At 40.5% G+C, this 16,779-nt stretch overlaps 1 protein-coding gene across 1 annotated transcript in view; it reads left to right on the forward strand.

Moving 5' to 3' along the window:
- The window catches only part of LOC148148854 (sodium- and chloride-dependent neutral and basic amino acid transporter B(0+)-like), a 51,316-nt gene extending 41,081 nt beyond the window's left edge, over window positions 1–10,235 (forward strand). The window contains exons 11-14 of the mRNA XM_087992241.1: window positions 3,629–3,728; window positions 6,042–6,151; window positions 6,258–6,428; window positions 7,842–10,235. Of these exons, the coding sequence (XP_087848367.1) occupies window positions 3,629–3,728; window positions 6,042–6,151; window positions 6,258–6,428; window positions 7,842–7,979 (519 nt within the window). The 3' untranslated portion in view covers window positions 7,980–10,235. The remainder of the gene's footprint in view (window positions 1–3,628; window positions 3,729–6,041; window positions 6,152–6,257; window positions 6,429–7,841) is intronic.
- The last annotated feature ends 6,544 nt before the right edge of the window (window positions 10,236–16,779 follow it).

Consider the following 16,779-nt stretch of genomic DNA (forward strand, 5'->3'; position numbering starts at 1 on the left):
CATTTAAGGAAGCAAGTGTAGAAATTAAAGCACCACTGACCATAATCTTTCAGCCTCCCCTAAACTCAGGGGAGGTGCTAACTGGTTAGACAATTGCAGACGTTACGCCTTTATTTGTAAAACAAAACCTGTGAAGGTAAGCCCAGCAATGACAGACAATTCAGCTTAACTTCAGTGGTGGATAAAAATCTGGAAACAAATATTAATGACAGAATCAGTTGAGGCATAGAAAAATATGTGGGTTAATTAGAAACAGTCAGCATGGATTTCTAAAAGGCAAATCATGGCTGACTATTCTTGAAGAGGTAATAGAAAGGATCGATGAGGGTAATGTCATTGATGCGGTGTACATGAACTTTCAAAATGCACTTTAAGCAATGTTACACAACAGATTTATGAAGAAAGTTATAGCTCACGGAACAAAGGAGATAATAGCAGCCTGGATACAAAATTGGCTGGGTGAAAGGAAATGGAGAATAATGATCACCAAATATTTTTTGGGCTGTAGGAAGGTTTGTAGTGGAGTTCGCCAGGGATTGGGATTGGAACAAAAACAGAAATTGCTGGTGAAACCCAAAAGGTCTGGCAGCATCTGTAGGGAGAAAGCAGAGTTAATATTTCAAGTCCAGTGACTCATCATCGAGAAATGGTAACTCCACTTTCTCACCAGAGATGTTCCGTACCTGCTAGGTTTCACCAGCAATTTCTGTTTGTGTTTTTGATTCAGATGTCCAGCATCTGTAGTTCCTTGTTTTACATCAGTCGTGGGAGCCCTGCTTTTCCTGCTTTATTTGTAGGGTATAGACCTTGTCTTGTAAGGGACATTTTCAAAGTTTGGAGATGACATGAATCTTGGAAGGATTGTAAACTCTAAGCAGGAGAGTTGAAAAGTTCACAAGTTCACAGACATGTTGGTGGAGTGAGCAGGTAGCTTCCAGGTGAAGCTCAATGCAAGAAGTTTGAGATGATCCATTTTGGGGGGAGAAAACATTTGACAGATTGTGTAACATCAGGGGTGCAGTACTTAAGAGGTGCAGGAGTGGTCTGGGCAGATTTTCACAGATCATTGAAGATAGCAGGACATGTAGAGAGAACAGTTAATAAAGCATATGGTATCCTGGGCTTTAATAATAGAGTTATTAGGGTATAATAGCAAGAAAGTTATGCTGAACTTGTATAAGAAATTTGTTAATCTTCACCAGGTGTGCTAAGCACTGTTGTGAATGCTACAATATTCAAAGGATGTGAACACTTTGGAAGAATGCAGAAGAGATCGACAAAAATGATTCCAAAATGAGAAAGTTAATTTATGAGAATACATTGGACAGATTGGGTCATTCTCCTTAGAGAGGAGAGGAGGGGTCAAGAGAAGATGTGACAGACATTGTCAAACTCATATGAGGTCTGAATAGAGTAGATAGGGAGAAACTGTTCTCCTTTGTGAAAGGATCGAGAATGAGATGGCTCAGATTTAAAGTGATTTGCAAATGTAATTAGGAAGATCTTTTTCACATTCAGGAATGGAGTGCACAGCTTTGAAATGTGATGGTGAGTCAATTGAGGTATTGGTGATTATTTAGTTGGAAAAAGGGTGTGAGGAAGGGGTGTGTGGCAGGAGTCATAATGCTTGCTGGGGAAGCAGTGTGGACATAATGGGCTGAATGACCTCCTTCTGTACTGTAACAATCTATGATTCTATGATGCTATGTGTAATTGGAGTGCCCCCAAGTTGCCCCCTGAAAACAACACCCTCCCTTCTTTCCTTCCCACCATTTTATGCACGTCTTTATAAACGAAATGTGGATTCCCACCGGCTTGCTTTGCAAAATCCATTTCCAACTCCCCACCCTCAGTACTCTTGTCCCTTGATGAAGATTTCCAATTCCTTCCTGAAAGATCATCATTGAGCTGAAATGTTAATCTTATTCATCTCCCTGTTGAATCTGTCTGCCCTGTTGAATAATTCTAGAATTTCCTGATTTCCATCTCAACCTTCCAGCACCTGAAATTCTTTGCTTTGTAAATCAACTTGCTTTTGTGCCTGGTGCCTGCTTTATCTTGGTTGTGGGGAATGCAGTTTTGGAAAGTGCTCTTGCAGGACACTTGCCGAAGTGGTGAATGTTGAACGTGTTCCATGGTGAGTCAATTAAACAGGCTGCTTTCTCTTGGGTTGTGTCACGCTTTCTGTGATCAGCAAAGTCCATAAGCCTCATCAATTGGATCACAAAACTGTAGAATAGAAATCAGAAGGAATGGCCATCAAACTTTACAGCACTGTGGTCAGACCTTACCTTAACTATTGCATTCAGTTCCTCCCAACAAGACAGACAGACACATGGACACTGGAGACTGTAATGCTAGGAGCCACAAGACCGACCCCTAGAATTGGGGTTTTGAGTTATGAGGAAAGATTCAAGAAATTGTACTTTTCAGGCTGCAGATCAGTCCATTTTGAGAGGTGATCTTATGCGGTTATAGAATGTGATTTTACTCAGAATATTAAATTTATGAGATTAGGGAGCTTGGTTTAAAATGAGGAAAAGCAATTTGAGAATTTATATCTGGAATTCTGCAACACATGAAGAATGATTGACACACAGCACTAATTTCTGCATTGAGCAGTGGAGGCTAAAATCTAGAAATCATTGAAGAAGCAATCAGATGTTGCAATATCAGGGTGTTCACCAATTATCAACGTCTGTATGAAGATGGAGTGATGACCTTCCTCATCCAGGATAAAGCTGTGGTCTCTATTATTATTGCTGCCCTTAATTCCCACGATCGCAGCAATACAAAGAAAATATTTCGACTAATGTTGCAGATTTAATTTAATAAAGACGATTGCAATTTGAGCAGAGGGAAGGTTGATGATGAATATGTGTCATCTGGGAATGTAGTAGAGGTCATGGGAAGGGGAGATATCTAGAGGAATTTTGTGAACATTTCATAAATATCATTAGTACAATGTTCCCAGGAAGTTAAAACAGTGAATAAAATGTTAAAAGGCATGGAAAGGATCATAATATATAAATCCAGAGAGGTGTTGCACCTGACCGAGATCACATCTGGACAGAATCATAGAATCTCTACAGTGTGGAAATACCATTTAGTCCATCAAGTCTGCACTGATCCTCTGAAGAGCTGCCAACCCAGAACCATCCCCTACCCTACAACCCTGCGTTCCCCATGGTTAATCTGCCTAACCTTTGCATCCCTGGACACTATGAACAATTTAGCATGGCCAATCCACCTAATCCACATATCTTTAGACTGTGGGAGGAAACCAGAGCACCTGGAGTAAACCCACACAGACATGGGGAGAACTTATAAACTCCACACAGACAGTCACCCAAGGGTGGAATCAGACTTGCAGTCCTGGCACTGTGAGACAGCAGTACTAACCACTGACCCACCATGCTGCTACATACACATTTGATTGTTTATTTCAGAAAAGCAAAATGGAATACAACTAATTCTAGCCCTTCAGGGAATAAGAGTAAATCGAGCAGACAGGGTATTTTGCGGTTGAGAAAAGATAAATTCTTCAAATCCTTTTAATGTCTGTTTTAAAAATTTGAATGTTATGGTTTTTCCATTTAATGCTTTCTAATTTTCCATTTTATTTTAGACTGGGATTTATTGGTTACATTTAATGGATTATTTCTGTACTGGATGGATTCTCATTACAGTTGCTCTGTTGGAACTCATTGGTCTCAGCTGGATCTATGGTAGGTATGACTGGAAAAAAATAATTACAATTGAAATGTATTTATGAGAATACTTTCACCTTTTCAGAGAACACTACAAAATCTACACTGGATATTGTGCAGATAACTATAGGGTTTGAACAGTTAGTGAGGGTTTAGACTTGAGTCAAATGAATAATGACAGGCAAAAGTTTAGGATTATAAAATTCATGAACGAATTTTATTGAACTATGTTTCAAAATCACAAGGCTATGATACCAGATATAACAGGTGAACAACATCATGCATGTCCCACAGTGAAAAGCAAAATTTAGAAACTAGTTGACTTGCTATTCAATCATGCCCTCACTTGATAACTACCCCACAGCAACTGAATCCTTCCAATCCAATTAACCTGTGGCACGCTTGCCTTCATTGGAAGTGGCATTGAGTATAAGGGTAGGCAAATTATGCTGCAGCTTTATGGAACTTTAGTTCGGTCACACTTGGAGTATTACGTACAGTTCTGGTCACCACAGTACCAGATGGATGTGGATGCTTAGGAGAGGTTTACCAGGATGTTGCAGGGTATGGGGATTTTAGCTATGAAGAACATTTAGGCAGACTGGGTTTGTTTTCATTGGAATATAAAAGGTTGAGGGGCAACTTGATAGAAGTTTAGAAGATTGGGATGGCATGGATTGAGTGGAAGGTATGAGGTTTTTTCCTAGGATGGAGGGATCAATTACTAGGGGACACACTTTCAAGGTGTGGGGGGATGTTTAGAAGTGATGTACAAGGCATGTTTTTCACACAAAGGGTGGTGAGTGCCTGGAACACGCCTGCTAGAGGAGATGGTGGAAGTAGACATAATAGCAGCATTCAAGAAGCACCTGGACAAATACATGAATAGGAAGGGAATAGAGGGATACAGATCCTGTTAGTGGGGACAGTTTTAGTATGGAGGAGCAAAATGTGTAAGCGCAGGCTTAGAGGGCCGAAAGGCCTATTCATATACTGTTGTGTTCTTTGTCCATTCTGACTGTTTCAAAACCCCCAAATATTCCCTTCCACCTTCATAACAGAAGCATTACATGGATAGATTCTTAACATTGTTTCAAGACTTCTCACTTCCCTGACCACAATGATGATCCTACAGAACCAGGACATTCCCTTAATGAGATTGTTCCTGTGAGTGTCTTGATCATCATAGGGATTAGGAACATTAATATGCTTCCTGATCCTTTATCTTGGGACACAGGAATAAGAGTAGGCCATTCAGTCCATTAAACCTGTTCCCCAATTTAATGCTATCATAGTTCAGTCAATACTCCAATGTCTTTTATCTGTGCTATCCATAACCATTCATTCCTTTGGACAAGTGTCTTGATCATTTTCTTGCTCTTATGGTGCCCTAAGAATACAGCCAAGGGAATACTATTTACTGATTACCTGTTTACAGGAATTAACATTAGCTATTGTTTCCACTCCCTTAACCATTGTTCACACAAAGATCAAGCTCATCAATTCTAAAGTGATGAATGTAATTTCTTAGCCGACATTTTACATTTCCAGATTTTGGGAGACCAGACATTGGCTGGAAGCTGTCCACCAGGATCAGGCAGATGTCCCAACACACTGGTTATATGGGAATTACCTGGGAATGTATGATACTGATGGAAATACCCAGTGTCAAAAACCCTCTGAATAAGTTCCAACTCTGAGTTAGAGACAGAGACTTCAGAAAGTTCTGACTGACTTATAATTACCAGGAAATGTTAGAGGGATTAAAATCTGCTCTCATTATAAAAATGACTCCCTCAATCATTCACATTGATCTGACAATGAATAACATTAACATTCTCCCACCAAGTCATTCACCTGTGACATCACTTCCCATGGGCATGTGACCACCCACCACTCACTATTCCAGGCAACACATTCCTCTCATCTCCACTATCAAACACTCCCAACTCCATACCTGACCAGATCCAAATCTTCCACAGCCCTGCTCCAGACTCAACCAACATGCCTTCACCACACCATCAATCCCCACTCACTTGGCAACTTAGGCCTCAACCTGCCACCTCACTTCATCTCCCATTCACCTTGAACACTTGTCTTCTCGAAACAGTGTGAGAGTTCCTTCAAAACCCTTAAATCTTGGAGTACAGATAATCGATTTGGTGACAGGGACCACTCTTTTCATCCTGTTTGAAATCTTCAGCGATCCTTTCTCTGTTTAACCTGTTCATCAGTGCCACCTGTACAAGATGAACTTCAACAGTAAACAAGCTGCCCTGAAGACAGGACAGAGTAAGTGATGGTGTCTCTCTGCTTCCTTGTTGTTCACAGGGACAAACAGATTCATCAAGGACATTGAGATGATGATTGGGGAAAGGAATTGGCTCTTCTGGCTCTGGTGGAGAGCCTGTTGGATTCTGATCTCTCCATGCATTTTAACCGTAAGGAGATGTTACATCTTTGAGTGATTTAAGCTGAATGTAAAAATGTACAGTTAGTCCCTTTCATCAGGTTACTGATTTTACTTTCTGTGTTTATTTCACTCAGGCAATCTTAGTCTGGTCCTTAACAACATTTGCCCCTCCAACATATGGACCAATTGAATACCCTGTCTGGTCAATAGCGCTGGGCTGGTGTATGATCATCTTCTGTATTATGTGGGTACCCATCATGGCCGTGGTGAGAGTTGTCCAAGCTGAGGGCGCCACCTTGTGGCAGGTGAGGAAATGTTTGAAAGATCAGGAAACAGTTTCTGTGACAGTCTCTCAGACTCCACTCTCTTTACAGCAATTTTTAGTAATACAGTGCCTCTACTGCTACATTATATCCCACTATACTCCCAAGAAGTGTCATAATGTAAAATCTCACATCAAACCTCATGACATATTATACAAGGAGAAGACTAGAAGCTTGGCTGAACCAGTCAGTGTGAAGATATGTTGAGAAGGAGAAAAGAGAAATAGAGAGGTGGAGATATATGGAGCAATTCCAAAGTTTAGAGCTTTGACTGCTAGAGACAGACTTGGAGGCATGTAGATATCTTAAAGCTTGCTGGATTTGAGGTGATTACAGAGGAAAAGTCCTGGATATTCATGGAAAAGGAGCCAGGTCTATGCCGAGTCCAATCCAATCCAGAGTCATTTAAAGATAGCAATGGGTTCTGATTCCAGACGTCAGCCCCCTTCCAGGTGTGGCCAGTTATCGCTGGTCTAGAGTAAGTGCACAGTTAACAATCCCACACCACTACATTCCCAAGCTGACTGGTTCCAAGAAGCAAGAACCTTCAAGCAACCCTCAACTTTTAGTGAAGATGGGGCAGCTTCACCATGGCCCTGGTTCACAGCCTCTCACAGGCTTTAGACATTAATCTGGATTTGGGAATTTTTGTGAAAGGTGAGAACAAAACCTCTTATCTATGTCTATTCTGTGTGCCCATGCCCACTGAATGTTAACCCATGCTCGTTCACCCAGTTGGTATTTAAAACAAGATTTGTGAATGGGTATTTGCTTTTGTCAGCAGCTGCATAGTTGCCACTGTGTTTCTAAAGGTCATTGGTTATATGGTTTAGTCAGTAAGTTTGGTTGTCTATTTCAGAACAGTCTTTTGGGGCTGCTCTTTAACCCACAGTAGCTCTTGTTGGAAATGTATTACCACAATGTCATCAGTGCACAATGTGTCTCGAGGATGTGTGATCAGGGTTTTGTTAAAAAAAACTGACTAATTAGTGTTGTGTTCTCAATAAAATGATAATCTTTTAGATGTAGTAGCTACTTCATAAGATGAGAATAAATTGATTACTTGTTAACGCTGTTTACATTGAAAAACTGTTCCTGCAATAGAGCATTTTTTAAAAATTTCGGTTCGACTTAATTTCAAGATTATTTGGATATAATATGTGTCTCCAGAGTATTTCATTGCAAATGAATATCACGATTCAGTCAATTTAGACATGGGAGTCTGATCTCTGTAATAAACACACAGATTGAACATGTTTCACTATAATATGACTTGCCAAGTATTAGAATAAACTGCAATATAATATGATTAGGAACAGCTTTCTTTTACAGTGGAATTAATTGGTGGATAAATATTGTGCAGGAATTGTTAAATATTTCACTTCTGTTTCATAGAAAATTTCTGCTGCATGTACATCAGCTCCTGAATGGGGCCCACACCTGGAACAACACAGAGGGGAAAGATACAGGAAGAAGCCTGACTCTACAGAAGCTCTGAATCATGTGCAACGTCTTGTCACTCCTGAGATTTGAGGAATTTTGAGAAAATGTTTTGTTCACTTGGCCAAAAAAGACCCTGATAATTGCTTTTTCTTGTTTAAACCCTCTGTAATTGCAATGGGAGTTTTTCAGAACTGTTTTCAGCTCCACCAAGAGCCAGGGATCACCTTGGTTAAAGTTTTCTTTGAGCCTTTTCGCCTCTTAAGCAGTTCCTTCAGGTTGAGGATGGTAAGGTTGATTGGTAAGTCCAATGCGTGATCTGTAGACTCAGCCTCATGCGGTTTAGGTGGGCTGTTTGAGGCTGAGTGCACTCCTTCTGATGCTTTAATTTCATTTCTGCACACTCGCATTGATTCTCTTCATCTGTTCGGTGTCCTCTCAGATAAGATTAGATTAGATTACTTACAGTGTGGAAACAGGCCCTTTGGCCCAACAAGTCCAAACCGACCCGCCGAAGCGAAACCCACCCATACCCCTACATTTACCCCTTACCTAACACTACAGGCAATTTAGCATGGCCAATTCACCTGACCCTGCACATCTTTGTGACTGTGGGAGGAAACCGGAGCACCCGGAGGAAACCCACGCAGACACGGGGAGAACGTGCAAACAGGCTTCACCATTTTGGATGTTCACAAACTAGATACTCCTATGAGACAGCAGAGGTCTTTTATCTCCTCAGGGAACACTTTGAGGACATGCTTCAGTGTTTCTGCTGTCCTCATGGGAGTCTCCTGCAGTGACTGAGACTGAGTAGAACAGTTATGGGGAAGTTTGGTATCAAGCATGTGAAAGCTATGGCCTGCTCAGTGCAACTGATATGAGGTAATTCTTGGCAGGTTTGCTTTGGCAAAGGCATTGTTGATGGACCTTTCTTGACATTGAATGTGGAGGAATTTGCAACATTACCGCTGCCAGTACTTTTGAGGTGGTTTCTGCCAGTTCTCCAACTCTCTGAAGCATATAGGAGCACAGAGTTGCTACTATCTAGCAGGACCTCAGGTTGCTAGTGTTTTAGATTAAGTAACATTTGATTTTTTGTGTCATGAAACTTCAATCATGCTCCTGCTTCAGTCCCTGGGTGCTAATTAATACCCAAGGATTCCAACCATTATATATTGTGGACAGGAGTTCCTGCTCTCAGAACAACCCCCACCTACAGTCTGCAATGGCTGGGTTTCCTTCTATAAACCACAGGATGTGTTAAGAATTTCACGGGGGGTCCTGCTCCACATAGATTTTTATCACTAGCACTGACTGAAAACACTGTCTGACCATGTGTGATGCTGATGGTAGTGTCCTGCTGGCACAGTTCAGTCATGACTTATTGATTGGTCCCATCTCTTCACAAGGACACATGTTTAAATCCTTCAATCTCAACTGATCAATCCAGAAACTGGGGAAGTCCTTTCTTTGCTGTTAGTGAATACTTGCGTCACTGTTGGCAAACCATCAAAAACTATTAACAATGTTTCACGGTGATAAAACCAGTTAACTCAATGCCCCCAGTTGGTCAAGTTTTTGGAAAATTAGTGAAGGTTGTCAAGAAGATACAGGGCTCGACCTGACCCCACTCTCGAGACAAGCCAGAGGCAAGTTAGGACATGGCAAAGATCAGAGCAACTCACCCTCTGACAAGACAAAGAGAGAGACAGAGAGAATCAACCCATGAAGAGAGAGGAAAATGCAGGAAAAGAATTAGATGAACCAGTGAAAGTTATGAGTATCCGGTAGGTATTTAAGTTTCTCTAAGAATTGGGTAGTTAGAAATGAAGTTAAAATTATAAAGTTTAGTTCTTAATCTGTGTTGTCTTCAAATAAAGTTGTGACAGTTACACTGACTGCTGGCTTGTGCTATGTCATCTTTTCCCTGTTTCAAGAAGAGTTATCTGGGTAAACTCATTTCACGTGTACTGGTTGACTGAGTCTGCAGGGTCCTAGACACATCGTGAATCAGACAACATTCACCATGTCAAACCAAAAATGAGAAAAATAAAAGAAAAATAATAATGGTCTCAATGACTGAACACAGAGCAGTGACAGCATTAAGAGAGTAACTGAAAGTGCAAACCTTTTATGCCAGAGTTTCACATATCATGAGTCATGTAACTCCAGAAAGGTATATTCTGGCCTGAATCTATCGCATAATGCAAGGGTGAAAATGTGTCTCAGGAAGAACTTTGTGTATGTCAGAATGGAGTTTTAATTCAGTTAAAAAACCTGGAAAGTATAAGTATGATATGTAATGATGATCTATTGATATTTCTAAATAATGGTTTATAATGATGACACCTTGATTCATTAATGTCTTTCTTGAACAGCAAAAACCCTTCCCCATCCCGGCTGTAATTTCTTCCAAAGTCTTCTGTTGGACAGAAGATACAAAGACTTAAACAAATGTATCAACAAACCCAAGAACAGCTTCTTCCCCGCCGTTATTAGACTTCTGAATAGACCTCTCAAATTTCCAATTTAATACTAACCTTGTTCTTTGTGCACCTTTTCTGCAGCTGTAAGATAATATTCCACGCTCTGTTCTAGTACCCTTGTGCATTTTGTATGGTATGGCCTGCCTGTATTGCACAGAAAATAAAACTCTTTATTTTCCATTGAAAGGAGGGTACAGCTGCAGTATCAAATTTGTTTGCACATTTGCCATTATAAATATAACGATAAGATGACATAACATTAAAAAGTGGTCAATTTGTAAGGATGCACAATAATATATGTATCTATAAAGATGGAAATAGAGTAAATGAAACCTCGTATGCACACACACACATACAAGTCTATGGGATGAATTTGCATTTGCAGAATTGTAATTGTATCTAAACAAACAAATATTACTCAGTGAAGAACCCTTTGGTCTCTGACACATAACATGGTTCATTCAAACATCATTCCAGAGTCATGAACATGTAATCCAGGATGACCCTTCAATGCGGTACAGAGGGCATCTTCAAAAATGGGACTGGTGAATTCAAGGGTCCATTTGTCAGGTGGATCTAAATGTTTCCCCTTTTTGAGGCAGTGCAGGAAAGCTGTTTCCAGTGACCCCCAGGGTAATGTTTATCCACAAATATCAATAGTATCTCTTCGCTAACTCATTGCTATTTATTGGAGCTTGTTGTTCTCAAATTGACTGCTACACTTCCCCACATCACAACATTTAATACATTTCAAAGCAACTGTATTCACATTGATATATTTGACAAGTTTCGGTTTAAACCTCTGACTCAAGAAGAAAATTAAATGAAATTACTTGTTTAAACTGTTACTAAGCATGAGTTATTCAACAAACACCAACCTTTAACATGTGCACAGCTTTTCACACTCAAACAGCTCCGAGGCTGGCAAACTGGCCAAAGGAACATTCCAGTAAAAACAATGGTATCCCAGCAAGAACCAGCATGAGTGTGTAGGGAATAAGGAATGCACCTGGAAAATATAGGAAAGGATTTTAATGGAGGATATAATCATCTGTTCAAGCTGAATCTCCTCCTTTCCACCAGGTAGGTTCCATTGAAATTCTGCCTCTTTGAAAGTCTGACCTGGGTTCAGATTTCTTGTGTAGACCAAGATCTAAGATTACCACAATATATCTCAGGACTTCACTGGCTCAGCTTCCAATACATCAGTCTGGAAAATCTCACATTTGGCATTGGAGTGGATTGTCACAGAAAATCATGGCCCTATTTTAGAGAAATACCTGTTGTATTTCAGTACTGAGGGAAGGTAAGTAAGTAAAGTAATGAGTGAGGGGATATTGGTAAGCGAGTCGGTAAGGGACTAGGGTGTTAGTTAGATGAGGGAGTTGGGATATAAGTGGGTAGTGAGCGGGTGGTTGTCAGCAGAGTAAGGGGGTAACACAGCAGGTTGTTGGTTGAGGGGAATGTGACAGATGGGAAAGGGGGTTTAGTGAGTCAGTGGATTGTGGGCACAGGTATTAGATGTCCACAGAGAGAGGATGGGTCAGCTATCCAGTGGGCACAGGTCAATTGTTGTATGTTGTTGACTATCCAGAGACTGGCAGCTCATGGTTATGCCAAATATCCATTGATGTATCTGCCAGTCTATCAATCCATTGATCCATGTGTCCTTTCATCTATGAATCTATCATTCCATCTCTCCCGATACAGCAATTCAAGGTGCTCATTCCCGATTCATTACCAATGATTGCTGTCTGATTTTGGGGTATAAATATATGTTAATATACGGGAGATGATGAGTCCTTGATGCAGCTGCTAAAGTTAGAGTTAATTACAAAAATATTCTCACGTTTTCTTTCTCCTGGAATTAGAATATTTTCCGCTTCCTTCCAAAATTGTGTTACGACATTTTTATGCATTTGTTCTTCATATGATCATCATTTTTCATGACATCCTGATCTCAAGGCCTCATGCTGTTAGAACACAGCTTTCATCGATCTAGGGTTCTGGGGTTTTGAAGAGCACTTGAAATAAGCAAGTTAGAATGTAATTCTGAGTTCCAGAGTCTGACTGAGAAAACCAGTAACTGAGGATTTCAGATACGGTGCTGTAAATATACCTGACGTAGATAATGCAAGCATTTCAAACAATATCACTTTAAAGAATATTCAAAATTCATAGATTAACAGTTCTACACAACTGGATTCTGGATCAGTGGTGCTGGAAGAGCACAGCAATTCAGGCAGCATCCGACGAGCAGCAAAATCGGCGTTTCGGGCAAAAGCCCTTCATCAGGAATAAAGGCAGAGAGCCTGAAGCGTGGAGAGATAAGCTAGAGGAGGGTGGGGGTGGGGAGAAAGTAGCATAGAGTACAATAGGTGAGTGGGGGAGGAGATGAAGGTGATAGGTCAGGGAGGAGAGGGTGGAGTGGATAGGTGGAAAAGGAGCTAGGCAGTCGGACAAGTCCGGACAAGTCAAGGGGACAGTGCGGAGCTAGAAGTTTGAAACTAGGATGAGGTGGGGGAAGGGGAAATGAGGAAGCTGTTGAAGTCCACATTGATGCCCTGGGGCTGAAGTGTTCCGAGGCGTTTTTCCTCCAGGCGTCTGGTGGTGAGGGAGCGGCTGCCAGGGTTCAGATGTTTCATTTTGAAAGCCATCTATTAGATGTATCTTGTTTTTTTTCCTGATTCAAACCCAAACTCCAAAACACTATACAGCTAAAAACCCACGGGACTGAATTCATCATAACCAAATTCTGAATGAAATGAAACATTTCCCTTTTCTTGTTGACTTGAATATTCTTTCTAAAGAAATGAAATAATTCACTAAATTTTACTTTTCTCCAGATGCATTTAGGATCCATTACAGTTCCTCCTCCATTTCTGTAAACCAGGTAAGGGAATCTCCAGACGTTGCTCAGACCCACAGCGTAACCAATCACTGAGAGCAGGTAATCAGTCTCTGAGGACCAGTTCCCTCCCTCCACATTCTCATCACCTTCAGCCACACTTTCATTAATAATAATCTGAGGGAAAGAAAAGAAATGATCAGTTCAGAAATAAGAATTTCACAGACTAAAACTCATGGTAAAAGTGCAATTCTCTATAAGAATATTAGATAAATGAGCAGAATTAGGCCATTCAGCCCATCAGGTCTGCTCTGCTATTCCATCATGGATGTTATGTTTCTCAATCCTATTCTTCTACTTTCACCTGGTAACCCATGATCCCTTTACTGATCAAGAACCCTATCTTTCCCCTACTGTACACTGGTGTTTTCTGTTTAGCAGCAGTTTGTTGGTAGATTGGAAACACACTCAGACTCTGAAGAGAGACTTTGCAGTTCACAACAATGAAAATCTCAAAACCCATAGTATTTCTCAGGGTTTTACATGGGCTGAATGTCATGTTTTGATAAAATACTCACCCTGTCCTTTGGAGGATGTGTTTGGTGGTCATTCTGTGGGATCCCAAGTACAATCCATTGACTTTGTTCCATTTTTGGACAAGGAAGAATGATTCTTCCACTTGCTCAGGTGTTGGATGGAAGCCTCAAGGAGGGCACTTTTGTCTGAAGCTCCCTAATAATTGTGACTGGAGTTAAAGCTGATACAGCTTCTCCGTTAGAGGTGACACCTCCACAATCGGAAGCCAGTCCCTTAGACTGTCTGAAAGGGGTGTGGCTCGAAAGCTCTCAGCCAGTTCTTGATGAAAATCCCCGAATATTTCTCCTGTTTATTGGTCAATTTCCATATTAAACATTTCTAATGCAGCATATCTTTCAGAACACTCCAGGTCAAAGTGCGGCTATTTTGCATGGACAGGTTTGAGTGCTGCAATCGTTCTGAAGGGAACAGGACAAAATGAATTTACTCCAAGTGGGAGCTCAGGCAAAGCAGAAAGCTGTTTGAACTTATTTGTTTAAAAATGGGACAGTCCATGCCAATACCAGAAAACTAAAGATGCTAATGTTCATTTCACATGTAACATGTATTTGCAATATTTGGATGTGCCCAGTGACATTGAGAGAGTGAGAGGGAGACTGATGTAGTGATATTGTCACTGGATTAGTAATCCAGAACATTAGGTTAACCATGTGGGTGAAGAGTTTAAATCTAAGCAGGGCATTTGGTAACATTTAAATTCAATAAAATGAGAAATTAAAAAGCTGGTCTAATAGTGAGTATGTAACCACTGGTGATTGTCATTAAAATGCATTTGGTTTACTAATGTCCTTCACGAAAGGACGTAATTGATTCTTACTTATTTTGAGAGCAAACAGAACATCCGACATCAACCTAAGCACCAGACAGGACAAACACAGCCCTGCCGACCCTGTGATGTCCTCCTTACTTACATCTGGGGACTTTTTGCTTAATCAGAATAAGCAAATTCTGATTAATCAGAATAGAATCATTATTGTTAACAAATAATGATTCCCACTTTTTGTTTGTGGTAGGGGACCTATGCAATCAATTAAGAGTCTGGTAAAAGGTTCCTCAAAATCTGGAATAGGTATTAAAGTTACAGGTTTTATTACCGTCTGTGGTTTTCCAATCACTTGACATGCATGACACGGCTGGCAAAATTCAACTACATTCTTGTGCAGTTCAGTAAAAATGTCTTTGTATTTTAGCTTGTGTTTTCCTCACTTCTAAATGACCTCCAAGTGGTGATTCATGTGCCACCTGTAACATTTCCTTTCTATACCCCACTGGCAATACAATTTGATGAATCTCTGCCCATTTCTCGTCTGCTTGAATCTGTGATGGTCTCTATTTCCTAATTAAGACATCATTTTTCAGGTAATAGCACACAGGGATAAATTCAGACTCCTTCTCTGTATATGCCTTTTGATACAATTGCTTTAAATTTTCATCTTTCTGCTGAAACTCAATGAGTTTTGCACAGGTAAAGATATTTGCATGATTATTTGTTTACTCCTATTTTATCTTAACTAACTGCTCAAATACAGTCTCTGCTAATGCCACTTCAGATTCCTTATCTGTACCCTTTGATCTCTCCTCCTTCAACTGGTGACTCTGTGACCTCATTACTATACAAACAGGGAAGATTCCCAAGTAAGATTCTTGCAGTGCTTTAGTTGACCAGGGTCCCTCCTTAGATTATTTAAACGTTGTCTATAGGCTTCTGGTACCAATTCATATGCACTTAAGATTGATTCTTTCCCCTCCTCATACTCCCCAGATACCTGCTCTGATAGTGATGTGAATTCCTCACTAGCTCAACCCACAAGTTTGGTTTGGATCAACAAAACCCACACGCTGACTGGCCATTACATTTGTTTAGATTCTTTTTCAAATGAAATGAAAAGGGCTTCCACATTCTTCTCATTAAATTTAGGCCTTGTTTGAACATACTTAAACAGTTTCTCACTAGGCTTCTGCCTACCAGGGGCTTGCTCATCCTCACTCTCTTCCTCACTAGACCTACCTTCAGCCTGCATCTCCATCCTTTTATGCTGACTTCCCTTTTTAAGTGTCAATTTCTAAAGTTCAATCTCTCTGCTTTTTCTTTCTCTTCTGCTAAAGCCCTTCATTTGCTTTTTCTCTCTCTTCTGATTTTAATTGTAACTCAAACTGTTTCATTTCTGCTGCCCTTTCCTTATCTCACCCCTCCATCTCAAACTGCTTCATTTGCAATCGAATTCTTGCCATCGCTACAGATCCTGATAGTGTTTCCAGCAAATTTGAATACTGAGCTACTGCTGAATTCATCTCATCTTTCCTCACATTAGGAGGTAAATTCAACCCTAGCTTGTCTATTAATTCCTGTAGTTTGGTCTTATCTGCCTTTTGTAAAACCCCCAAGGTCACTTCTTCCACCTCCAGGAACTCCTTGGTGATTGAAAGAGCCATTGCCATCCGAACACGGTTTAAACCAACCAAATCAACACCCAAAATAAAAGACACGACAACTACCACTCACTGTTTAAATCCTCAAAAAGCCCCCAGTCTGTCATGGACTAGGTCTGACTGTAACTTTACTATTTGTTTAATGAGGTGTACAGTGGATATTCCTGGAGAACATCAGCTTGGTCGACTGCTAGGTTTTAAACAAACAAAATTTATTTGCAAAATTATAAAATGAACAGAAAACAGAATACCCGATAACTTATCCTATCCAAACCCTACCTAATGATGCTGTTCTGAAAATTCTTGCAACAATCCCAGTACACAGATCCCTAAGCACAAACAGTAAACAATGGCACAGGCAGCATACAGTTCAAAATCAGAAGGGCAGAAGGGCAGAGAGAAGGCTTCCAGTTCCCCCCTCCCGAACTGACCTGAACAGCTAGAGGCTGGCCACGTCCTCTTGACAAGACCAAATTTTCAAAAGGTCTTTCAAGCTTTTGATCTGAAGCACTATTTGTTCGGGGAAACA

Source organism: Chiloscyllium plagiosum, unplaced genomic scaffold (assembly GCF_037043375.1).
Source record: "Chiloscyllium plagiosum isolate Xiang-an unplaced genomic scaffold, Cpla_swu_hap1 HiC_scaffold_11, whole genome shotgun sequence".
Classification (NCBI taxonomy): Eukaryota; Metazoa; Chordata; class Chondrichthyes; order Orectolobiformes; family Hemiscylliidae; genus Chiloscyllium; species Chiloscyllium plagiosum.